This window comes from Lagopus leucura, unplaced genomic scaffold (assembly GCF_019238085.1).
Source record: "Lagopus leucura isolate 7727_CA_CO unplaced genomic scaffold, USGS_WTPT01 Super-Scaffold_100015, whole genome shotgun sequence".
Classification (NCBI taxonomy): Eukaryota; Metazoa; Chordata; class Aves; order Galliformes; family Phasianidae; genus Lagopus; species Lagopus leucura.
In genome coordinates this window covers 12,366,711-12,393,348 of record NW_024962269.1, presented here as the reverse complement: position 1 = coordinate 12,393,348, position 26,638 = coordinate 12,366,711, and the positions used below count along the sequence as shown (strand labels likewise).

General features: G+C 39.9%; 1 protein-coding gene across 5 annotated transcripts in view; it reads right to left on the bottom strand.

Moving 5' to 3' along the window:
- Positions 1-1,243: 1,243 nt before the first annotated feature.
- Positions 1,244-26,638, bottom strand: part of MCTP2 (multiple C2 and transmembrane domain containing 2) — a 258,369-nt gene continuing 232,974 nt past the window's right edge. For all 5 annotated transcript variants that reach the window (XM_042876283.1, XM_042876284.1, XM_042876285.1 and 2 more), the window contains 6 exons: positions 23,811-23,933; positions 21,045-21,086; positions 10,816-10,925; positions 8,311-8,420; positions 6,526-6,623; positions 1,244-4,225 (listed from right to left, as the gene is read on the bottom strand). In XM_042876283.1, coding sequence (XP_042732217.1) covers positions 4,157-4,225; positions 6,526-6,623; positions 8,311-8,420; positions 10,816-10,925; positions 21,045-21,086; positions 23,811-23,933 — 552 coding nt within the window. In that variant the 3' untranslated portion in view covers positions 1,244-4,156. The remainder of the gene's footprint in view (positions 4,226-6,525; positions 6,624-8,310; positions 8,421-10,815; positions 10,926-21,044; positions 21,087-23,810; positions 23,934-26,638) is intronic.

Sequence of the window (26,638 nt, the reverse complement as noted above, 5' to 3'; positions counted from 1 at the left end):
CCTCAGAGCAGCCAAATTCCTTCCAAGTGTGAACCTATGGAGCTGATGGGAAAACAACTCCAGTTGTGGCAATTCCTGCAGGATCAGGCCCTACAAATAAAAGCTCAACCAAACAAAGTAGCCCCATGTAGAGTACAGGAAATTAAATGGCAACTCTCCATTTTCCAGAGGGACTACCCAGTCCTGGGAGCTATTAGTACTGCAGGCAGTCAATTAGCAGGAGCCTAATTTCTAGGGATGAGCACTTCCCCATGCAAATGAAGGTAGGTCTGCAGGGCAACAGCCATAGGTGTGAACCCCAGAGCAGCAAGGCTGAGCCCAAGCTTTCCATCGCTTTGTGTGGGAGAGGACTGAGGGGGAGCAGAGAGGAATGCAAGAGCTGAAGGTTAAAACTGCAGCTTTGCAAGTAGGAAAGAAAAGGCGCTTGTGACATTTCCACCAACTGCTTTATTCAGTTGTTTGCTTGCTTTCCACAGTGTGCGTTTCAGTGACCGAGTTCTCCTGACAGTGATCCATAAGGGAGCCGAGTCCTCGTTCTTATTCAAGATTAGTCCAGAAACCAACTTTTAGCAGCAGCTTATGTTTGGACAAACACAAGTACATATTTCATTTGCACACGTATGTCAAATCCAGACATCTACATATTTTGAAGACAGTAGACATGTTTGGTCATATGCTATCAACAAATCTCCGTGTTCCACAAGCTACAGCAGCCCAAGGACCCACAGATAGATTCACATTTGTGAATGCCTTCTGGTCTTAGAGAAATTAGAATGCAAATGTACATCTTGTGGGACTCAAATGACTGCCGTAAATTAAAAACATAAGTTTATAATTTCCATGCTATACAGTGTATAGATTAACAATGTAAAAAACAATAATTCCCATGGGCAGATGGACACTCAGCTACATAACAACTGGTATTCTGGCTTCAGGAATCAAATGAAAAGTCTGAATAAAGATTTTGATTCCTTCAGTGGGCAGCAAATGCACCTAACCCTCTTTTGCCCTTGGGAGGGGCAAGGAAATCCCACCCAAAGGTTTAAAAGCAGGTGGAGTCTCTCTTTACCTTATCTCCTTCAGCAGCACAGAGTCCGCTTCAGGTAACCTCAGGTGTTGGTACACTGCACTGTCAAGTGATGTACTTGCTCACCTAGCCAGATACTGAATAATAGAGATCAGTAAGCATTTTACAAGGATGAGAAATATATGTCCTAAACCAGATAAATTAAAAACATCACCATAACCTCAAATGTTTATTGCATTTCAAACAGTATTTATCAAAACAAAGAGCTCATTACAACATTTACACATACTGGGCCATCCAAACCCCTTCATTTGATATGCCTCCAGCACAACAATCTAATACAAATTATTCCAAAACACACATCTATCTATCTATCTATCTATCTATAAAGACATCACCCTGTCTCCTGAACAGAAATCAAATGTGAAGAAATCTATAGGGGAAAAAAAAAAAAAAAATCACTATTACAATATCAGTCTCAACTTCTGAATAAATAAACGTTTGCTGCAGCTGAATATTTTCACTCAGATCAATGATCTGATTTCACAGGCCTGCTTAAATATGTGGGACTTTGGTCCACAAAGCGACAAGACTACAGTATGATAAACTGGATGATAGTCTCAAGCGAGACAACGAGGCATTATTTACACAGAAGATTGAGAAACCAGTTTAACAAAAGAGATCCGTGGACATCCATTGTATGTACAAGAAGGAGATTTACTGGAGATTTTATAATTTCTACAAGACTCTTTCCAACCGACTTCATTAACTTGAAGTAAATCAAATCATGCAGAGATCTGGCTCAGCCAGAGAGACATGCCGGGAACGGTACAAAATGAAGAAGAACAGACACAAGATAAGCTTTAGAATCTTTGGCATTTTTCATAAACATTTTCAAGGTTTTTAAATCTGTATGTTCAATCACTTTCCCACACGTCCTCACCTATAAATACATTATACATGTACTCTTCTTTATACATAACTGTGTACATGCATGGGTACACAAGCACGCGTCACACAAAGAGGCATTTTTACACTATTTTAAAGTGAGATAATCTTTCTTCTGTCTCTTCATACGCACCTAAACAGAGCTTTACATGAGCAAAACACATTCTTTATCACAGAGACACTGATCTCCTCTCCCTGGTAGCCCACAATAGGACCCATGAGGATAGCACAGAGGAGACTGAGACTGGACATCAGGAAAAGAATTTTTTTTACCACGAGGGTGGTCAAACACTGGAAAAGACTTCCTAACAAAGTGGTTGATGCCCCCGGGCGTGTCAGTGTTCTAGAGGCATTTGGATAATGTCCTTAATGATATTCGTGAACTTTTGGTTAGCCCTAAAGTTGGGCAGTTGGACTTGATGTTCTTTGCGGGTCCTTTCCAACTGAACTATTCCATTTTAAATCAAGTCTATGAACATATGCCCTCATGATCCAGTGGCATAGAGGGGATTGTTACTTTGGAAAAATAAACACAGAAAAATCATTGAATCCAGTTATCAACCAAGTGAAAAATACTCTGATGTTAGTTTTTTGCACCAAATTCACACATCAAGCCCTCAGGTTTGCATCATCAAATGGTGCAGCACCATTTGGACTGCCGATCCATAAGCAAAGCTTTACCTGTTTTACCTTTAATTAGATGACTTTCAAAGTATAATTTTAAAAAGCAACTTGTGTACCAGGATTCTCTTTGTTTGTAAGGTGAACCACCTGAGGTGATGCTGGTGGAAACACCTGCCTGGAAATGGCAAGAACCAAGCCCCAGCTCTCGTGCTAACAATGACACATGGGGACAAGTCACAAGTCACTCCCACAAAGTCCTACAAAAGGTTGAGGAATGCACTCTCAAGAGAAACTGAGCAGGTTTACACAATTCTCCACCTCAGTTTCCCAAGGCAAACAACATGGATTATGCTGGTTATGTGAATTTTACAAAGCAGAACAATAGCTAAAAGATCAAAGCAAGAAACCACATTTCCCTCAGAAAATTGGGTCCTTTCTCATGTTTCTTCATTGCTCACTTCCCATATAACTTCATTTTCTGATCCTTTCTTTGTGGACTCCAATGGAAATCAGCGGGAGACCAACACCTGCCCCCCCTATTGCACAGCCACACCTTTGGGCACCACGTACTCTTTCTGCACCAGCACTTGTTTCTTTAAGGCAATAAAGTGTTTTTCTCCTGGATCTGTAGTGTTGACCCCTCTGGATTTAGACAGAAAAACAAGAGCTGTGCTGAAAATATCTGATGAGATGGAGTTATAAAAGGCAAGTCAACAGAGTCTTTTCAGGTCAGTGAGTTAGGCTTTTCTGCAGTCTCTTAATCCTTTGCAGCAGAAGGTTCTCATGCATCCATTGCCAGCAATGGATCTCTGATGAATCCAGTACCCAAATAGTTAACCACAGGGTGGGCATTTTTTTTTTTTTTTTTTTAAAGAAAAGGGAAAAAGGAAAAACCCACAAGTGCTGGATGAAATATTGAGATACTGCTGGAGCTCCTCACTCTGCTAATTATGATAAAAAACTTTTTAAAATGTACACTGCTTGAACAGAAGATGGGTATCAAAGACTCGTTAATTCAGAGCTTAAACCTTTCTAGGCACAGTGATTTAACTCAGAAAAGAATAGCTTTCATATCTTAATGTAAATCTGTTGGATATGTTAAAAACTGGTTCAGAGCATCTCCTCACATCAGCTCAGCTGATCTGCTATGCTAGGCAGAATTATTTCCTCCTACATAAAAAAAAAAAAAATGGAGCACTGCCACATCCAGCATACCCTCTACAATGGAAGCAAAATAAAAAATAAAAAGAGGGAATGCAGTGGCACCATACCCCCCCACACTACTCCCCACCCTACAAACTAATTCACATGTTTCACTCCGCTCTTTAGGAGCTACATCTTGGTGCCAAGAGACAGCCCAAAAAGACAACTCAAAACAGGTATTTATCAAAAAGACCAGCTTAAATAAAATAAAAACAAATAACAAACAAACAAACAAACAAAAAAAACCAACGAATTATTGTGTTGTTCTGAACTATGACGAGAAGGGGGGAAGCACGTGTGTATACATGGGGGGTACAGAGAGAGAGATGCTGCATTCCGAAATTGCACTTCATCCTATAGAGCACTCCGTTTCTTCCTAATGGGGCTGGAGCTGCTGTATGGTTTCAATTCAGCATGCTGCACCTGTAAAAACAAATAGACATGACGTTTGCAGCTAGGTAACTCTAGCTCAGTACAGCGTGCGTTAATGGCTCCCCAAGGACAAACCAAGGGAAACTAAGGAAGGTTCAAAAGTAATGAATCATTTTCTAAACACAGGAACATGGGGGATTAATTGCAGGAAGGATTTGAGAAGTCATGCATCATTTCTTGAAACAAAATATTAAAAGCAGATTTTTCTAATGAGATACATGGGGTTCTACCTAATTTCTGCAGCAGAGGAGAGATCTTTGGGTTTGTTTTGGTTTGGGAGCTGTTTTTCTTCTTCTGGCGTTAACCAATAAATAAGTTTAATCAACTTCTCTGAGGAGTAACAGATCAAGTGGATCCCAATATGCAGCAAAATGACTGTTGGCAAAATTGCATGCAGACCTTGGGATGTTTTAATATTTAATCATATCAAATTGAAAAATATTTTCTCAAATTGAGCCTGGACAAAAGCTACCTTTACCTTTCAAAACAACTTAATTTGCAATTTAATAGGTGAAACACGTATAGATAAACTGCGGAGGATCATGCAACCCCAACAGCAAATTGCCTTGATGTGCCACAGAGAAGTATTCCCATTGAGATCACAGAAACCTTTTGCTGTATGTGCCATCTTTTCCACTCTTGTCTTTCGCCTAGCACGTGTGGGTTAAAAGACAGAGGTGTTTTCCAACTCATTACAGTACCGCAGTGAAATGATGATGCATCAATAGCACGTTAAAGGAAGCAGACAGAAAGGATTTGGAGTTGCCACGGATGACTCCTCGCTGGAGGAGCGCGTGGCTGACACACAGGGTTCACTATTTTTAGCACCAGTGGAAAACTGCTCTGAGAAGGTTTGTCCCACCGAAGGAACTTTTATTAGTCCTCCCTCACAGTAAATGGTTATCATTTTCCTCAGAGGGTTCAAAGGTTTCCAAAATGATAGAAACCACTCAAGGAAACGTTATAAATGTAAATGTTAAATAAAGCATAAATAGAAAAGCAGCTTATCTTTAAATATAAACATTAACAGGGCATATGCAAACCATCACTGCAAATCTAGTGTGCTCTATGAGAGCAATGGCAAAAGAAAAAAAAAAAAAAAAAAACAACCAAAAATACACTCCAGCTTAACATCTGCATGATTATTCCTGTTTAGCTCTTTTGCTCCCACCAGTCTAAGAAGAGATTTCTCTCAAGTTATTAGTGCTGCCATCAGCCAATCTGGTGACCTCTTGAGATAAATGTCACCACAAGCCTTTCCAACCCTGTTTCTACCAGATGCTTCAACGCTGCATGGAGGCAATTATTTTTCAGTCTCCAGCAGAGTGAAATCACTACAGGCGAGATTGTGATCCCCTTATTCACAGTAAGCAGCACCTCACTGTGAAAGTACCACGATTCACAGAGGAAGGTACAATGTCAGTGGGCTCCAGAGCATCAGGATCGGGGCCTGAGGACAGAGATTCCAGTTGATTAAAACAAAAGAAAAAATCCTCTATATCATGTGCCTTGTTACTCAGCAAGACTATTCTCTTTCCTTCAGGAGAAATAAACAGATCCTGACATTCTAAAGGACTTATTGTTCAAATAATTTCCAGGAAGATTGGCAGGATTACTGAAGACACTCTTGTTGTTTCAAAGAAATATGAAAAGAGACAAGACTTGACTGAAATTGAGGGCGGATAGATTCTGGCTAGATTAAAAGTTATAATTCTGTAATGGTAGAAGACTGAACTCATCAACCGCAGAGTATTTTATACACATCTCAAAGCTTTCTCTAATGAAAAAGATGAGCTGAGCCTTGTCCAAGGGCAGCCTGGAGTTCAAGGTGGGTGGGGAGGAAGAATTTTGAGGGATGACTGATGTGAAAAAAAACACAGCGAGCACAAAGTCATGGAAATAATCCCCCCACGCTCGATTTTGAGAAAAGGGAGAATTCAGAAAGCTTTTGGATGGTTATCTCCATCAAAGAGACTATTTTTCTCTTTCCCCCATACAAATATAGGAGCAGAAAGGTGACGGAAACCATGGTTCAGTAACCACGCTGGATGATTTTCCAGATCATTTTTAAGTAAGTCTTTTCAGGATAATTTTTCTGCAATCACGCTTCTGACAAAGGATTCTGGCTCCTCTCTCTTGTGACATTCCCTTCGGGGGCCCCCCCACCCTCCATGGATTTTCCCAATCCCTTATCTCAGTTATTCAAAAGTGCAGGAGCATTGTATTCCCTAACCCAGCCGCCCTCAGAGCTGCTCGCTGCCTCTGTTGGTGCTGCCCATTTCATTACATACCTTTTGAACATCAGATGGTACCCTGGAGAGGAAATCTAGCAGCTCATTATTATCGATGGCATAGGGATTTCTAAGTTTCTTAGTAAATTTATTTATGCCTGGAAAAATAAAAGCAAACAAAATAACTCATTTGTATCTCCCTCCCTACTCAACTGTTCAGATGAGGTGAAAAAGGGAAGAAGAATTCACAAGTAAAAATTAGCGTGAAAGCGGCGCCTCAAACTTCAAGCCATGCACACATTGCCAGTCATGTGGGATCATTCACAAGTGCCTCCTGAAAAAAGCAGGTTTATACAGCCATTTCCCTACTTTGGGAGAAATCTGTTATCAACAGGGGGGCAAAAAAAGAGATTGTAGCATGCATTCATTCTGGAGGGTAACGTGGGGAGAATATAACCAATTTGCCACTGAGATGACTGTTAAATCCACTATCCCTCATGAGCAAAGACACCCGACGCCCTGCTGCTTCCCCACTAAGAGATCAGTATGGCTATCTAAAGGCATAGTAGAAGAGGAGAGTGTCATTGAGCAGAAGAGAACAGCCAGCTCACTTCAAAGAACAGCCAAAAAGAAAATTCATATGCTAACAGCCTCCAACAATCGTAATAGAGCACTGAATCCTATTACACTCTTGTCCAAAATCCCATACTAGTCTCCCCGAAAGTAGTTTAAAATGAGATGGCTGCTCCAGCCTTCTCCCCTCGGTGAAATGTTCCTGCTTCACATCTGAGATGCAGCTCTTAAGCCATATACTTGTAGCAAAATGCCAACACAATTTTCTGTGTACCTGATTTTTAAAAAACAGAAAATACCATAAGGTCTTTTAAGGCCTTGCCACAGGGTAGTTGTTTAACACGTATCATATTTGAAGGCCCTGTCAGTCTAGATGATGTTGAATGGATGTATAGTTCTCGTGTGTTCACCATGTCCTCCATACCAGAACAACAGTATTTTGCTACAGAACTTTTTACTCCCAGCATTTTCTCCCCTTTCTTTTGTTTGATTTAATCCCTTATTTCTTTTTTCTCCTACAGCAGTGGCTCGGGCTTGACAGGGTGACAGGAGCTCCCTACAGCCCAGCAGTGCACCAGGGCAGAGCTTAGCAGTTTGGTGAGGACTACCTTCAGATTGAGATAAAAGATAGCACGATAAAAAAGACAGAAAACCACTTAGAGTTAAGGACAGACTTCTGCAGTTGAAACATGCTTTTTTTGTTGTTGCTCTTAAAGACCACCTCCTCTTCAGAACACTACCAGGCACTTTTTCATATTTGAAAAGCCCCTCTTTTGCTTCATCCCAGTAAATCAATAGACTTTCACACAACCATTCATGCTCCAAAGATATTCTCACTGCTTCCCATTGGACCGCAGGTTATTAAGCACAACGCTCCTCCGGATTTTGCTAAGAATCAAACGGCTGCCAGAGCCCTGGCCTCCATGGTCCAGCTCTTCAAACACACCTTGCCCACTCCCTAACATTTCCCAGCTGGGGGCTCCAGCACGAGGAAGCTAACTGCTTCCTAATAATAATAATAACAATAAATGAAAATAGCTTATCTACACTTATGTGCCTCTTGAAACTGCTGAAAACTAGCAAAGAATCCTATGAAAAGAAGATCACTGGATGGCTCAGGGAGCACAAGAAAAAATATGAAGAGGTTCATAGCATATTCATTCATCTCTAAGTAAAAGCAACTGAGTGTAGCAGGTAACGTAAAGACTGATTTAATTCTATGAATACATAATGCATTTATTGCATGTGTACGAGAGACAGTGGAGTACTTACCCCAGATTAAAATAATGTACCTCAGTGGTATAAAGTACAAAATGACTGTTGCTGCTGCGAGGAACAAGCAGGCCAGAATTGAGAGAAAGGGCACCGTCCAGTTCAATGTGCTGTAAAGAACAACATTTCTCAGTATTTCTACACCGTGCTTTATGGCAAATAACAATTTAATGACCTCTTTGCAAGGTTTTACACATGCAAATACACAAATACACTTTGGAAAGTGGGTAAGCGGAGTCCTGCACCTGGATGCTGTAAGGGATTAAAGGTGATATCTGAGAGGCAGATATCAGGGCAAGGAGAGAGGATAGCCTCAGGGGGGCTTGGTGAAGTTGTTAGCCACGCAGTGAGTTGTTCTTGTTTCTTCTTATACTTGTCGCACTCGTTATACATCTCTGTTCACCAGTCAGCTCTCCATTATTCATGGGAAGATTATCTGATTTGAGAGAAGACTACGCTACAGGTGCAAGCCATCTGAGCTGGCTCTCCTGGACCACAGTGGAGATGACATGAAAAGGGTGTTGATGCATGACTTGAAAGTGGCAGGTAGCCAGAGTCCACTCTGCCAGTAACTTGGAATGGATAAATTGCAACTAACACTAAACCTTAGAAGAGTAGTTAGTCACTTCTCTGCATAGTACTGGGGAATAATATTCCACACAAATACATCTCAATAGGTACACACTTCCTTCTATTTTCTTACATTTTTATCAATTTTCTACTACACTGAATGTAGGAGGCTGCCTCAGGTCAGCTATCGTATGTTATCAGCAGTCCAAGCCTTTGCACACTGACACTTTTGCACATGGGCTCTCAGTCACCACAGGAATTTAGACTTGTAGCACATACAGAAGACATTTCCTTTCACCCATATCATTTACATGTAAGCTTACTACGTACTTTGGGTTATCAGCTATTAGTAATATATCCTAGCAGGTACTCCATCAACACGTTCTGTATCACCAAACACTGAGACACCTGGAGACAATATGAACATTAATTAGTCCGTAAGTGGATTTACAGGTCTTTGCCCATAGAAGCTGTGGGTGCTCCATCTCTGGAGGTGCTCAATGTCAGGTTGGATGGGCTCTGGGCAGCCTGATCTAAGGCGTGGTAACCAGCACACAGCAAGAGGTTGGAGCTCAATGATTTTTCAAGTCCCTTCCAACCCAAGCCATTCTATGATCTTAGCATTCATTTCATGCCATCTACCTGCTAATTTCATCACGTCATGATGACAGGGAGTAGGAAGAAGAGAATAAATGTGGACCAGTCATCAGGCTACAAAATGACATGAACTTCTCTTGACCAATAAAATTACTAGTACAGGAGAATAATTACTTTTAAACTTCCCCAGATGTAGTAACTAATAAGTAAAAATAGGTGAGGGAGAAGCCATCAACATAGCTCAAGTAAAAAAAAAAAAAAAAAAAAAAAAAAAACAAGTAGCAAAACAGCTCAATTCTGTTAAAGTAGTAAAATTCCCTATGATTGCATAACTAGAGTGACAGATGGAAACTGCAGCACAATTCAGTCTGTCACTTACAAAAAATTTTTGGTGGCAATTCTTTAATGGTGCATTTCTGTTGAGTTACAATGGAATTCTTCTGAAATTACATTGGGCCTCCACATTAATACCCAATGTGTTCTTTAAGACCATTGTCACCAAAATGAATACAAGAATTAATAGTGAGTCTTCCTGCCATGCAGCTGGGCAGAACACTGCTCCGTTCATAGACTGGAATACATCTCTGGGCCACTTCCACCCCAGCTGGGGTGCACGGCGTGGAACCACAACACATGGGTTTGCTGTATTTTTAGCCTGAACCCGGCTCCTCATTAAAGTGTGGCTCAATCACAAACCATCACTTTGTGCTCAAAACAGAAAACAATGTGGGTCAATGAAGTGCCAATAAAGATTGGGTTATAAAAGATTGTATGAGTTTGTGTGGGGGACTTTCCTTTTTTTTTTTCTCTCTCTTTGGCTCTTCACCTCTTTCCCTTTCAGGGTCAGGAATACCCTATGTGCCTCCCATTGTGACAAGACCAGAAAACTGCCTTCAGGCTTCCTTATGGCATCAGCAGGAAGCAGAAAGCCCAAAATGGTAGAGAAGAACATCAGTGCACTGTAGATGGAAATAAATGACTGATAACTCCTGTAACCAGGGTAGGGAGGGCATGAGAAAGGCAATACCCCATTAGTCCCCTATGTATTTTCTATGGAGGAAATACAAAGAAAAACCTGATAGTTCTGAGTCCACAACTTCAAGCAGTATCTCCCATCACGACTCCATCACAGACAGACAAGATCAGAAATCTGAGCAGATGGACACTGTGAGAGCAATACCAGCAGAGCACACAGTCTCTCCTCTTCTCTATGCTTTGGGAACATTTTCAGAATAGAAATTCCATGGCCAGGCTTCTCCTGCTTCACCTTGCAAGAAAATTCACCCCAGCTCTGCCTCATTGCAAATCACTGTTAAGCAAGAAAAATCCATCACTTACTTTTTAATTCTCTCTCCAAACGACGCAATTTCCTCTAGAACGCTTTGAACAGCTACGACAATCTCTTGGACCATGTGGATTCTGTCAATTAATCCCTTTTTCTCAGATTCCTACTCCCCCCCCCCAAAAAAAAGCAAAACATTAATCTCAGTATTTGCTAACGTGTTCACAGATGCGTGAGAAAAGTTAGATTCCCAATACTACTTATGTATCCATGAACTTAAGCATATCACTGAAGGGAGGAGAGAAAACATTTATTATATATAATGAATACGAAGGCAAATAACTCCTTACATTTTCATTCTTTCCCTCAGCACCTGGGCAGAGGTTTCTTTATCTTCTAATGCAAAGTTCAGGATTTCAAGCCAGGCTTTCACTGAAGAACCCAGCTATATGTCAACCCAAAAGAGGTGCTGAGCACCCCTCAGCCCATAGCTTCTGAATATCACTTTTCTGAGCTTTGCAAACTTCCAATAGTCATGCTGTTTTCTGTACATAAATTAGCAGCAAGATAATGAATGCAACCTTTTTTTTTTTTTTAATCGTTCTGCATACTTATTCCCTTACTTGGGGGGAAGAAAAAAGAATCAAAGGAAAGAACGACATTTTCTTTTTAAAGCAGTCATCTCACAACTTCATTTCTTACTGCTTATTTTAGGCAACAACATTACAGGACATTACTACACATGTGCAAGAATAAAAAGGAAGCACAGAATGAATTAAAAATCAAAATGACTTAAATCAGCCTTGGAAATCAGTATACAATTATCAGCATTCAGCATTTCTTTGCCAGCAATCTAACACACATACAGGCATGCAAATTGGTGTGGTTGCAGATATTCTAGCAAGAAATCAGCAAAACATTCACTTATTCCAAAAGGCAGAGCCCTGGACACTGATTTTACATCACATTTAGACTCTCCAAAACCAGCTCCATTTAGAAAAAAAATATTACTTTTTTTTTTTTTCAACCAGTCAGCATTCAGAGAGGGGAGATGGTGGTGGTTGACTGTGGTGGTACACTGCAAGTCATGCCCATGTTCTCCTGGAGGTGCTCAAGGCCAGGCTGGAGGGGGCCCTGGGCAGCCTGACTGAGTGGGGGCAGCCAGCCCATGGCAGGGGGTTGGAGCTCAGTGATCTTTAAAGTCCCTTCCAACCCAAGCCATTCTGTGATTCTATCCTTCTCTGCTGGCCAGAGTACGTGGGAGTAAGCAGGGACCAGAGACACTGAGAGCAACACTGCCTACAATTCTCCCCCTGCCATGAACCCACAATATTTTGCTGTGCAGGAGAGAGGGTCAGAGGTTACTTGCAGTCACAATGGGCCACACAGAGGTGAAGTCTCACTGCTGCAGGCTTTTGACACTATCATGCCATGAGAGGGTCTCTATGCATCTGAGAGGGCACTGCCCTACATCTGTGTGTGCTGAAATAACATATGAACCGTCCTTGGATACTAAGAGCCAGACATGACAGCACGGCCCTCATAACCCTTAAAAGCCAAGGTTTGAATTACTTACTGCATATTTCTCTTCACAGTAATTTTTGAGTTGAAAAAGCCAGCCAAAACCACCATGGAGTTATCAAGCTCCAGATATTTGAATATTTGCCTTTAGGTTGCAAGGGAATGCACAGTAAATAGAAGCAGGATTTTTAAATAATCACACATTCGGGTGTGAAAATGAGTATTTTTACATTAATAAAACAACCAACAACAAAAAAAATGAAACCCCTGGGGTGTGAAATAACCCCAGAACTAAATAAATAAATAAATAAATAGTCAGCTCGTGAAAATAGCACCAAAAAGTCATTTTCACACAGCTCCAGCTATGACCTTGCTAGGCTCAAATGTAAATGACACATTAGGATTATTTTTAACTATTCCTTCACTAGAATGGTGCAACGGTCGCTTAGTCATAATTGGCTCTTACACACCAAACTCGCCAGTAGAAGTTGAGAGTAGTATAGCAGCCGGTGGGGATTTCATTCTACCCCAATGCAGACAGGTGGGTAAAGGAATCACTTTAGATGATATTCAGTGATATTCCAAGGCAAGCCTACTCTTGCTACCCACAGCTGAAAGGAAGATTGTCCAACAACTCCATCTGCATCATGCTGGCTTCATTTACACATTTTCCACAGAGCACAGAAACACAGCAATAATGCACTTTAACCAACACCACCTAACTCCTGCTGCAGACGAGGAAAACAGAACAGGAACCACAGGCTCATGGGACAAAAGGACAATTGTATATTTATCCTTACTTAGCATGTACACTAAAATCAATCCTAGACAATATGCTTTTTTTCAATTTGTAACACAAAATCTACGCAACCAAGGAATGGGCAGAGGTAGTTAAGATTAGAAAGCATTTTAATTGAGCTCAGTTGTTGGAGGATAATCTGTGCTAGATGCCACTCGTGCTCTATGTGCATTGCACTGCCAGTGCCAAAATAATCTGATATCTGTCAATATCTTTCCTTTGTTATTATTTTGTTCTGGAAACCTGCAATCCACACATTTACAGGATGATTAGGCACTGGTTAAGCAGGAGAGAAGCAGACAAATAAAGCACAACAAGTAGGATCTTCCAAATTATTTAAGCTGTGGAGCACTGCGTATGCATGCTTTCTGAAGTCAGAACCTCAAAGAACACTGTCAGAAGCAGAGAGAATAGTTGTAGTCCATCAAGAACAGAGTCGCTGCTCCATATTTATTTATAAATGAGCAACTGCCATACAGAAAGTTATAAACCTAGCATTAAGATATTTGTTAAAGATGTAAAAATTAATCCTAAATTCATCGTCCGCTCTACTTTTCTGTCTGTGCAAGGTCCCACCTCCAGCACAGGTAATTGTGCTCCCTCCTTTTCAGATATTGCTCCTCTCTGAATTGTTTTGGACTCAATGTATTAATGCTGCTGGAAAACAGGATTTGGATACCCATGGTTCAAAACCAGAGCTCTGAAGCATTTTCTTGAATTTAAAATAAAATATCCTGCCTGTTTCTCACACTTTTTTTTTGTCCCTAAAATCATTCGTGAAACTTCCTTTCCTTCAAGGCCTTTTTCTTCTTTATTTCTTAGCTGATTACAGCACTGTGGGTGGACCAAAACCAGTCTGCTGCCTCTGGGAAAGAATTAAGTCCATCAAAATGAACTTACAACTGAGAATTAATTATATAATCAGTGTGTTACTTCAAATCTTCCTTGCATATCCCGATTTAAGAAACTTTCATTTCTACATTAATTGCCTGAACAAAAACACAAAAGGGGTCTTACAGAAGATTAAGCATGTCAGCGGAAGAAGGTGAAGGAAAAAAAAAAAAAAAGCAAGAACCCAGCAAATTCACAAATTAAGCCTTTTGTGTCCAGTTAATGCACATCAGCTTGAACTTCCACATGAAGACACCAAATCTCTCTCTGCCCCGCTGAATGAAAAGTACTTCTAGATTTTTCTTTCTGAAATATACAACGGTTAACAATCTGAACATAAGGGGTTACTGCATCTCTCTGATCTTTTTTTTCCTTTCCCAGCAATGCTATCCCACTCCCAGACACTCAGGGACAGTTGCAAAAGAAACTCACATGACAACAAAATTGATGCACTTCCAGTGACAGAGACTTTGAAAGTGCATGAAATATGGGGCAGGCCAAGAGGAGCCATCTCCAGCATTAACACATCAATTCACCACCAGTGAGCTCCAGTTGTCAGAGCTGGGACTGCAAGGGAAATCAGGAAACCTATGGAGGAAGAGACTGAGGACAAAAATTACCCATTGTTTGCTCTGCACCACAGCCCAAACAATGCTACTTACTGCTGCTTCTCCAGCAAAGTATTCAGAGCTGAATTGAAAACATGGATGGTAGAGATCTGCTATTTCTTGCAATCCTGATTTCCATGATTAATAACTGCCATCTTCACAAAGGCTAAAAGCTGTTCCCTATTTTTTAAATCTGTCCCTCAGAGTTTGCTCTGGATACATCCAAAAAAAGTAAAATGCAAGGATGTTTTGCCATGCTGTTTTATAAGTGCATTTTTCTTTATGTATATCGTAGGTATTGTATGCAGACAACTGAAAATTCAGGCATGTACTCACAATCAACTTCTAAATGCTTCATATTTAATACAAAACGCTTACACAAAATGAAATCCTGCTTGCAACTTTCAGACAAGTGGTATTCATCAGCAAATTTCTGGCATGCCAAGGGAAACTCAATATATAAAGCTGAAGAACACTTGGGGGCAAGGATGAGGAATAAGAGGAGGAGAGAGAATAAATAGGAATTAATACAAAAGGAGGAAGAAAGCAAAACGCAGGCCACCAAGTCAGGACTGAAAATCTGGAATTAGAAGAGTCAGTCTGCCTCATTTGGGCTGACCTAACCATCAGGATTAGCTTTTTTTTACAGCTATTCTGTTACATTACCACTGCTACAAACACATTAGGGCAATATTTTGGCAGGATTCACCCCTATGCACCAGATATGAATTCCCCAGCACATTGATAGCAAAACAAGATCGAGAAAAAAAGGAAAGAAAAAAGCTGAGGCACACATGACTTTTAGTCTGCTATTCTTCTTCGTTTTGAAAAAGATGCTGTAGTTATTCAGAGAAAAAGAGAAGTAACTGAAGTTGGATTTCACTTGCAACATAGAGCCATAGAATCATTTGAGTTGAAAGGGACCTTTAAAGGTCATCTGGCCCAATTTCCCTGCGATGCACAGGGACACCACCTACAGCTCGAGCAGGTTGCTCAGAGCCTGGTCCAGCCTCACTTTGAACACGAAACTCCAAACTCACTGCTGTCTGCCAAGACTCCTATCACACATCTTAAGGCCAAAAAACTCATAGATCACAGATGAAGAACTTCTGCAACTAGAAAGATTTTATTGGGCATAAATAGGAGACCACTGTTCTCTACTGTCTATAGGGAACTGTTAGCTAACAGCTTCAGTCCAGCAGCAGAATGAAGCTGTTGTGAGAGGTGGCAGTCATGAAAGTCCCTTGGTAGCTCAAATGAATTCCAAGCAGAGCTTTGAAAATAGACACCACAGCAACCTTGAACCTCCTGCTTTCCATAGGAGCTAAGGGTGGCTGTAACGATCCCAGCAATCTGCCTTGCTGAGTCATTGCCTTGCCCTGTGCTGTGATGTCTGCTGCGTGCTGAGGAGGGCTTCTTGGCTCTTACAGGAGGACGAGCACGCAGAGGGGATGGCTGCCAAACTCCGAGTGATTGCCTTGTGCAGTCCCAAAACTGTGCATCACAGGATCGTTTTGTTTATTAACACCATGCTGCAAATGTGCCTGCCTGGCTGTGGAAATGTAGCGAATCTGAGCGTACTTGAAATAATTATCAAATAGAGGAAATGCAACACATACAGGTCAATTTATGCTCTCAGTTAAAAAGGTGTGAAATCTGGAATAATTCCACCAGAGCCAATAGAATTACTTCAGGCTGATATGAAGGACAGCACCACCAGCCTTAATAGGACGCATTTTAAAAGCAGGGCACAGCATCCTACAGCTAAGTCTGGGGGGCAAAAAGGCCAAAGATGGCCATCTCATGCCTCATTAAGGAGCACTCATAGGAAAACACAGCACTTTCTTTGCTTACATTAGACAGATTTCATCCGTGCACAGCAGACTTTGATTTTTCTAAACCAACCAGAATTTAAGATTGTGTGGAGAGGCTTAGGTCATAACTCTGTTGCTTTCCCTCTGGACAGATGTGAAATACAGAGGTTTAAAATGCATGCTCTGTACTTGTGTGCATTTGCATAGAGATGTAAAATAACCCAGAATCCGGTGATATTATTGCAAGTCTTAAAGCAATATCAATACTCACAACAGAATAAAACAACGTTCTGGTGAGAAACCTGTGCACAAAAACTAAAAAAGAAAGAAGTATCTTTTATCTTAAAAGAAAAACAACTCTGAGAAAAAAAAAAAAAAAAAAAAAAAAAAAAAAAGTGCTTTCTCCTGGAAACACACGAGATCTAAGAACAATTGCACCGTGATTAGATTTAAACTACTCCACCATCATCTGTAATCTAGCAATTTGGGGTACAGGAGGAAGACAGTCCTATTCATACGTCTGCCCAATTCAAAAGAAATTTTAACACCGTTTCACATAGCTGGAATTTTTAAGGGAAATTTTTAAACTCCCTGAGTTTTATGAGCTCAGCCCAGAGGTCTGCTCGGTGCTATTTAATATTCCTCCAGAGATTTAGAGGAGTTACAGTGTTGGTTCGCCTACCTGCAGGGCAAGAGGAAGAATGTTAGCTTGCCAAGGTTTTTAATGTGAGGAAAGCCACGCAACAGCACCTGATATACCTAAAAATCTTTGCCAAGTCCCTGCTATGAATTCCTCTCTCCCATAACTCCCAAACCTATGGATGTCCAGAATGCTGGTGGGCCATGATGATGGGCCAAGGACTGTGCCAAGTTATGGCTGCTTACGGATCACAGCATTCTTAAAACATGCCACGTCGTAGACTGAAAAATAACACATCACCTCTCTTCCAGTTTCTGGTACGCAGAAGGCTTTGCAAAGAGGAAAACATAACCGGAGCAATCTCTGTACTCCGGATTAACCAGAAGTTGATTAGGTCGATAAGAAGCATGGAGGAAACTTACCTAAGTCATAACAGTGTCTTAAGTGATAACTGGAAACTTTCATTACTTTAGTCAAGATTGTAACCAGACCAGACGGATCCTGTGTGCTTAGAAGTGCCCCAACCCCTTTCTTTGCACTGATCATTCCTGGCACAAGCAGCAGAATCCATTCCTTAGTACTAATATAGATGATGGAGGAGCTTAGTTTATTTGTGGTTTGTACACAAACTCATTAGGAAGAAATAAGGGAGGATCCATCATGCTTATTGAAGACAGTGCAGCAATGTAAGGAAGTCCAAATCTACGTAAATGCACACCTTAATTTGTTTTTTTAGACTCAATCTCGTCCACAATTTTGTGGAGAAAGTATGTGACCCCTCTTTGTCTGATCATACCCTTTTTAATTATGAGGGATTTTCAAACCTTTACCATCATTTTTCTTCACCAATCTCAATGGGAGATGATGAAATATTATACTACAATTGTTGTATGGAAGAAAAAAGTAAGAGTCTAATAAAATTATTTATACTTTTAGAGAATAAAACAATGAGACGTTATTGTCGTCTATGACCTTTCCTAAGTATGGGGATACAGCATCTTACACAATAGACTCTTGGTTCACGTTTCAATTACTGACCTTTACTGTGGAGAAAATTAATGCAATTTTCATCTTAATTCATCCGTACAAATAAGATCCATACGGAAAGATTTCCACATGCTGAATCGAACACAAATGGAAAATGTCAGCTGTTTGCTACCGGATGAATTTGACTGTAATTTGTTTGGCTAAGTTTTTTCAAATTGTTCTCGTACAAGTTGGTACCTATTTCTGAAAGAATTTCTTATATTGGGAATGAGGAATTCTTCTTTGGGGATTTTTTCTGCCCTGAGATGCTAAACACTTCTTGGAAGTTGTCAACAAACTTGGCTTGAAGTCACAGCATCATCTAATCCTTTCCTATTAGATCCTGTTAGTCAAGCACAGCTATGTTGGCTCACCACTGGATGGAGATCCTCACAGAAAAAAACAGGAATCTCTGCTGACTTATTTTTGTGTCTGATTTTCTTCAGACTCAATTACCAAATCTGGAAATAGTACTAAGTTTTTGTTTTGTTTTGGTGGAAATGCAAAGCTTTTTCCACAAAACTTAATACTATGAGCAAACTTAAAGACTCTTTCCAATCTGCTGCTAGCACACTCTTACTTAACAAAGTAGCTGTCTGCTCTTGAAGCTCCACAGTCGTTGTCAAGAGAAGAAAGAGGAAGAAAGTAAAATAAACAGAAACATTCAATGATCAGACAACTCACAATCTAAGCTGCATGCAACTTGTCTATACCACTCTACTGGTGGGCAAAAGATGTTTCAGCGACGTAATTTTAAAACAATCCTTCAGACAGTCTGACAGAGCCCAGAGCCGACAGGACAGAGCCTGAACTCCACATCTAAGATGGAGTGAATCCAAGAAGGCATTCATCCACCGAGCAGCTTGTGCCAAAGGGACACAGCTCTCTTATCTCTGTGACGGTATTTGGAAAGGGCAGAGGGAGAAACGATGGGGGATTCGGCAATTAAGCGCTGTCATTGAAGACAGATAGTTTAGGTGGAGGGAGTTAATCTGCTCACGGGTTTTTGAACTGAGCGTCTGTGTATTTATAATTTGTAAACAGTTCGTCTCTTAGAGGGTGTGTTACAATTCCCAGAAGCATGGTCTGTTATGTCTAACTTGCAGCAGAACCCAGAAAGGCAATGTGTGCGACTGTTTTGATACAACATGATGATAGGAAACAGAAACAGTGGCCTCATAGACTACGACTCAACTAGCAGATTTCAACTTTGGTTCTTGTATTAGGGAGGAAAAAAAAATACACAGACTTCTTTTCGAAGTATGGTTGTCTATTTAAATGTTGACATTGCTGTGAGATAATGTCATAAAATTACATATTTCTTACACTCCCTAGAGAGCATTGGCCACCCTCAAGCATGGAAAAGTCACTTAGAATAACCTAATGCACTTAAAGATGTGCACAACATGGTCTAACGCTGGGGCAAATAGACCCAGGATAACAGGAAGACAGTGAGGCAATGCTGCAAAGTGAGTGGCCTGGGACATGAGGAATGGATGGCAATTCTCTAGTAATTCTGTGTCTGAATCTCAGATATACAACACTAGTATACAAATTAATACAAGTTAGGAATTATTATTGCCATAATATTGAGATAAAAGCATTATCTTGATAAGAAAGCCTAATGGAGGCTTTCTTATGGAGAACAGAAATAGGATTGGCTACAAAGAATATGTTACACATTTAGGAACCGCACAAAAATACAGAGTCAGCATATGCAAGCACCTAACACTGGGCACTGACAAAACAATCAACATTCCAGAGATGCAATATTTATTGGGAAACAATGCAACTTCCATTTAGCAACTTCTGCTAGATACTGGTTCACTTAGTTGACCAATTTAAAAATGAGAAGAATGAAGTAAAAATGAGAAACTTATTGTGCATTGCAAGAATCCCTCAATTCATCTGGATTGTCTGGACTTCCAGTTACAACTTCAATGGATTTCTGTGATTACTGTATTTTGATGAGCAAACAGAAGAGCAGGTTAAATTTAAACATCTACTCCTATCAACAAGTCCGCTGAGCTTCAATTCTAGTGTCTGTGACTGAGAAGGGTTAAGGTATACTTTTTAACTGTGGTATTGATTTTCTTCACAACGATTTCACTCTTAAACCACAGAATATTCACAAAGAGCTTCTTAACTTAGTACACAATTTGAAAGTTTTGCATTGCCCTGTGAACCCTTCCTTCCCAACAGCTCAAGTTTCTTTGCATGCTGTTGCTTGTTAAATAATTCCTCACCTTTGAGCTCCTAAGTATTTATAGATTATCAGATTCTCCTTCTCTTACTTATGTTTTTTTCAAGCTGTATACATTAAATTCTCTTAATCTTTCTTCACATGTCATGCCCTCTAATCCTTTTATCATTTGTCACTGTGGTTTGATAAACTTGAAAAAAAATCCAATGAATTTTTCATAGTGAGCAGAATGAAGAAGTATGCTCTAATAAAATAAGGCCTCACCAGTGCCAACTCTTTCTACATTTCTGCTGAGAAACTAAAAACTTTTTTTTTTTTAAAGGTTCTAGAAGAAGTGTTGAGAAAACCTTAACCAGTCCTTCACAAATCACAACAATTCTACAGAAATGGAAATGCTGTATGATTTGTTGTAAGCCATTAGCGCAGAATGTTCATCCAACACTCCCAACAGAAGTGATGATGTATTTTATATACTCACCTTGTCCACCCTTGTCACCATACATGCTGGCACATGAACATATGTCTCACGATTTCAAGCATACCCTGGGCACCCCCACAGAATTCAAATGAAGTTCACAGGTCTCATGCAGGTAATGCCATTATTGAACATTGTACAAATCAACCAGCGTTCTCTAATTGTCAGTTTGCTGATTAGCAAACAGGTAACAACTGTTTTCCCAGTTAAAACAGGTAAGGAATGCAGATCTCATGGTGATAGGATGGTTAGTGAGCTACACCCACTTTCTTTCTGATTCTAGCTAAAATACCATAAGATGTATTTACCTTATCTTCCTCATCGTCATCTTCATCCAAGCCCATAAGCTCCTGCAAAAGCATATGTCCATATTAGAAGAAATTACAGTTCTCATTGACAAGCAATGTTCAAAAACCTCAGCATTTCATTACATGGTTTTCTATCACTTCTATTGTGAGTCATTAACAAACCCACAACTTTCACCTTTCTGAAATCATGTTTAGCTTTCAAGGACTTTGTTTTTTGTGATATCCTGAACAAAGCAGGCAATACCCTATACAAATTTTAAGTCTAAATAAAGCATTAGTGGTTGTGTCCTATCATTTGAAGGCAACTGGCTTTCAAATTCATTGCCAACTTTAACTAGCTGTAAACAGCTGTGTTCTTAGTCTGACAAATGAACCAGTCAGCATGTCAAGGCTGAGGACTCTACACTCAACTTATTCCATCCTCACTGATACAATGACTGCTCTCTCCCTTTAGGGCCATTAACGAAGCATTAGACGATAGAAAATACATTAGTATGAATATGATCAATCTCATGATTCATATTCAGATTTCTATGCAGCATTATTCCCTCCCTTTAACCTCTACACTGACAGGTAGCGAAGGGAAACAAAAGTTTTGCTTATGGCTTGAAATTAGGAATGATTGGGTTTTAAATCAGGTATTTTATAAACTGAGTCTTTAATAGGGTCCTCTAAGATTTTCTTGTTTATTTAATATTTCACTCACTATATTACAAGTTTTAGTACAGTTAACAACAAAGATGTGAAGAATCAACAACAAGAAATGTTTGGGATTCGGTTTTTAGTTTTCCTTCCAAAATAGTTGCAACTAGTATTCAGTATTCATTTCCAGGTTTACTCGAGCTCTTTACCATACTCAGAGTACCTAAGTTAGCAGTGATCATGGTTTACGTTTCTATAGAAGCTCCCATCTGTAAATCATAAAGCGTTTTACCAATACTCATGCATTTAACATCCTGGCAATTGGTTCATGCCTACAAGGTTAACACTGTTATCTCCATTTTATAGACAGAAATAGGAGTGAGAATGTGAAGTCCTCCCTTCCAAAGACTCTTGCTCTCGTTCTTAACTATACATGAAAAGTACTGCACATATAGCCAAGGTCTCAAGAAGCAAAAATAAATAAGCAACTGTGAAAAAAGCACTGGTATTTTGAAGAAAATAACTTCTGTCATCTGCACGACAGATGTGACCAGAGGTAGCACCTGATTGTCTATTTCTGACCTACAGATGGTTAGAATCATAGGCACACATAAAAAAGGAATCAGGTAATATTAAAGGCACTTTGATGACTTGTTCCATATGATCCCAACCCTGCAAAGCACTCAGGCAGACGTGTAACTTTTCTTATGCAAAATACACCCCTGAATTGCACAGCATCACGCTGCTCACAGGATGCGTGACCAAAAAGGGCCAATTTTCTGTTCAACTTTTCTTCCCTACTGCTTAACTTGGAATTTCAAATATGAACCTCTTGTAGCATCCACCTGAATGATCTGCTGTTCAATCCTGCTGACTTGTGTGAGACTGTCCTCATCTGAACGTGCAATAAACTCACCACAGGATGAGTGATAGGTGTTGAATATAGTGATAGGTAAGTCTCTGTGCACTTTTCCTAGACAACACAGCAAGACTGTGTATTGCCTTTAAAATAATACAATAAAAAGAAACGCTTGGCAGAGATCCTCCCACATGAATAGTGCTCATTTCTTGATGAAACAAAGTAGTCTCTGGAGATGTACAACACCTTTCTATGTTATTCTGGACTTGGAGAAAAGCATTTTTTCTTACCCTTCGTTTTCAAATCAAACCTCCTTCCTTTTCATTATAGTATGACTTTCCACGTGTTCCAACAATCCTTCCATTCGAGAACGGATCAAAACTGAACTAGAAGCAACTTTTGTAGCTAAAACTAATACAATAGCAATTTTTTTAAATCCTCGGATACAATTTCTGTGTACGTAATTCAAGCAATTCATTTGTGTAAAGGAAGCCCTTAGGGGTACAAATGTCAATCATCTTTTTATCAGAAGTTATAAGAGTTAATTCAGCCTATATTTCATTATTGTACTTGAAATACATTTATAAATGGAACGTTATGAGAATCTCCAAATTTATCCTCTGCTTCGATTGCAATTATCGTAGTTACACAAGTAAAGACAGTGGTCAACATCAGAGTTTCATTTCTCAACATGCACAACTGCAACATGCAATTATTTTTGTATTTTGGATTTCTTTACTTCATAAAACAAGTGAAAGAACTGAGGACTAACTTTCACAAAAAATATTTGTCATTTAAATGGGGGGGCGGGAAGGAGAAGTAAGGGTTTCTTCTTGAAGTTTCAGATAGCAGGACAAGGTTTAAAATACAGCCAACTTCTATTTCAGCTTGAATTGACTTTCCTCCTCTGTGAGTCATGAATCATCACAGCGATGCAAAGTGCAAGAGCAGTGGAGGCATGGGCTTTGGGGTCTCGTCACACTGCAAGTCCTTCTTAATTCAACATAGTTACAAAATAACTACAACTATTCTGAAGTGAAACCTCCCTCCTACACGTTCTCCTGCCTTCTCCTGCACACTACATTGAATGGTTTATTGCTTGCATTGAATCAAGAAAATTGAGAGGGTGGAGGACTCTTTTCAGTAACTTTGAAATAAAAATGTTTAGCTGCACAACTAGATTAATATCATTAAAACGCATGACATTCTGCTGAAGGACAAATTCAAGCTGTGGCTGCCAGAAATATTACTGGCATTTTACTTGCCTGGGCATCCTGGGTGTTGCTGACCTTCCCTGTTCTGACAAGGCAGAAGTTGTATGCAAAGAGCACCAGCAAAGCCAGGGGCACCATGTACAGTTCAACGCTCCATACAGTGACCATGAATACCTGGGAGAAATAAAGCAACAGAAAAGAACACATACAGGTGTTTAAAGAGAATGTGATGCAATAAAGCCTTCCAGCCATTATCCTGATGTACACACATCCTTGAATCTCTGCTAACCTCATTCATTTCTTGTTTTGGCAAAAAAAGAAGCCTGCTTGAAAAGCATACTCATTCTATTCTGTTTGAATCCATTAGGCTGCTATTTGTTTGCTTCTCCTTCCCTTTTTTTGGTGAAGTACAAATCCATGAACATAAGGTTGGTCCAAAGGCATTGTTCACTCCTTTCTGGGACTTGCTCAAGCCTGAAAGCTTCGTCATTAATGCTAGAGCATAATAGGCCCACTTAAACCTGTCCCACTTCATCAAATCCTAATTGCCAGCAAGTCTTTCACTGACTAGAGAAGAGTTTCTTCCTCTTGTGCAACAGGAGCCATCCACCTCTTCAGTCAATCCAGGAGGTATGCTTAGCAAATGGAACTTCACCATTAATCCACTCACTCTTCTTGGCACAGCAATGCAAAGACCTTTGAGAAGGCTCTTGGCTGCATGTGATGCTTTATTTTGAGAAGGAATCCGTAATTCCATTCTCCATTTCCATATACCTGCCATTTTTCAGTAAAGCATATTCTGATTTCACTGGTTGCTTGGGGCCTCTTTATCCAGAAAAGGCATGAGTTTGTGCCTTTGGAGCAACATCTAATAAAACCCACTGACAGCAAAAGTAGAAGCCAACTTTTGAGGTTCGGTTCTGCAAACTGGATCAGTGGAACGTGTAACCATTGCGATGGGGATTTAAAAAGCATTTAACCATTTTTCAAAAACATGATACCAAGCCAAACTGCAATCTTGTCTTACAAATACCAATTATACGCGAACAGACTCCAAACTTTGTGGTTGGAAATGTAAGTTAACAAACTAAATACAGAACTGTCATAAAATGCATGTTGTGATCCCATTTCCTCATCTAAAGATACACAGCATTTTCAGAAGAACTGACTGACGCCGATAGAAACTTTAAGCTAAATCTTAAACAGTCTCCTTCAGAGAGTAGGCACAAAAACATTTATCAGATTTTTCTTCCCCCACATGAGTCTCAGAAGTGATCAGAAACAAGAAGTCACATTTTTGGAAAAATACAGGCAGGTGAAAGCGAGTCAGATCCTCCAGTTAACACATCTCAAACTGTCATGAGAAGGCAACTGAACTTCAGGTGATCAGAAAACTGAATCTCTAGCTCCACTAACCCTCAGCCTGCGACTCTGTATATGAATGCAAGTCTGGCATTTGCAGAACAGGCTATTTATGGCAACATATATAGCATTATGGACCCTGGACTCTACCCACTCCACATCAAAACACTCCTTCCCACCGCATTCCATGGGGAGAATTCGCACCCCTACACAACAGCAGCTTCTGTAACTTTTAAACAAAAAGTCTTGCCTGATATCTGACAATTGTTCAGTTAGCATCTACCAGGGGCCGACCACAAACCAAGAGACAATGACTGTATACGCAGCCCTGCCCAAACAAATGTCACATTTTCTAAAGCCAACCTGATTTTATCTTAACTGTTACTATGCATGGACTTAGACTGTCATCCTGTTATTGGCATCTATAGGTCAGCAAAACAATATTTGAGATATACACATTTATAAAGTGGGTTGCCATCCATGAAATATAAGCCCCATACTACTGATTTGCAGCATGAGAACACAGAAAAGGATTAGATTGTAATTTCTTTTTTTTATCATGCTCTTCAACACATTTACAAATTAGACAATTATACTAACAGTCACATTTCATATGTAAACAAGGTAACAGAAAAACACGAATGCTGGCCAAGAAGATATGATACTTGAACTCTCTTACAGGAGTCTCCAAAAAGTGTGATATCTCAAGATTAAAAAACAATTATTAAGTTATTCCAGTTCCCCCGAATGTTTTGTAAGATCAAGTAAAGGTGATACCAGCTCTTGACCCACCTCAAATAGAATTCTGAAGTATAAGTATCTGTTACTGCACATATCCATCCACATATACCTTGCATTTAAACAGACAGCTAAAATAGATGCACACACTTATACGTCTGATCCTTACGAAAGCACTTCTATGGAAATTCATATCGGTAGATAACTATTTAAAAAATTTGCTTTGGCATGTTGGAGGAGGTTGCATATACATCATCTCCTCAGGGTCTACATGAACTCACTCTTGTCTCAGCACAGCAAAGATTCCACCAGCAGTCAGCTACGCTGACTCCTACAGGAGTCAATGAAGCCCTTGAAGAACCTTTCTTCATTCATTCAAAGCAGGACTTTCACCAATTCTAGTGCATCTGTCACCATCCTATATGATCATCACTCTGCTCTGTTGCAAGTATAATACAACCTTGCAATCACAGGTCATTTAGGCAAGATGGAAAACCAAGACCTTGGTGATTTTAGATCCAACAGTGTATTTTGTGTATTATTAAGTTTCAGGCCCTAAATAAAACTTAAAATTTAATTACAAAATCTCAGCACAGGCTCAATTGATAGCAGAAGCATACTGTTGCTTCCTTTCTAACGCTGAGTGGTTATCAGCTGCTGAGTTGTAATTCAGATGGCAACACTTAGATTGAGCTCCTTCACCTACTTAAGAAGAGTTGCTTTGCTGTTACCATTGTAATAGAGGCAACTTTCATTACTGTTACATAACACAGATACCA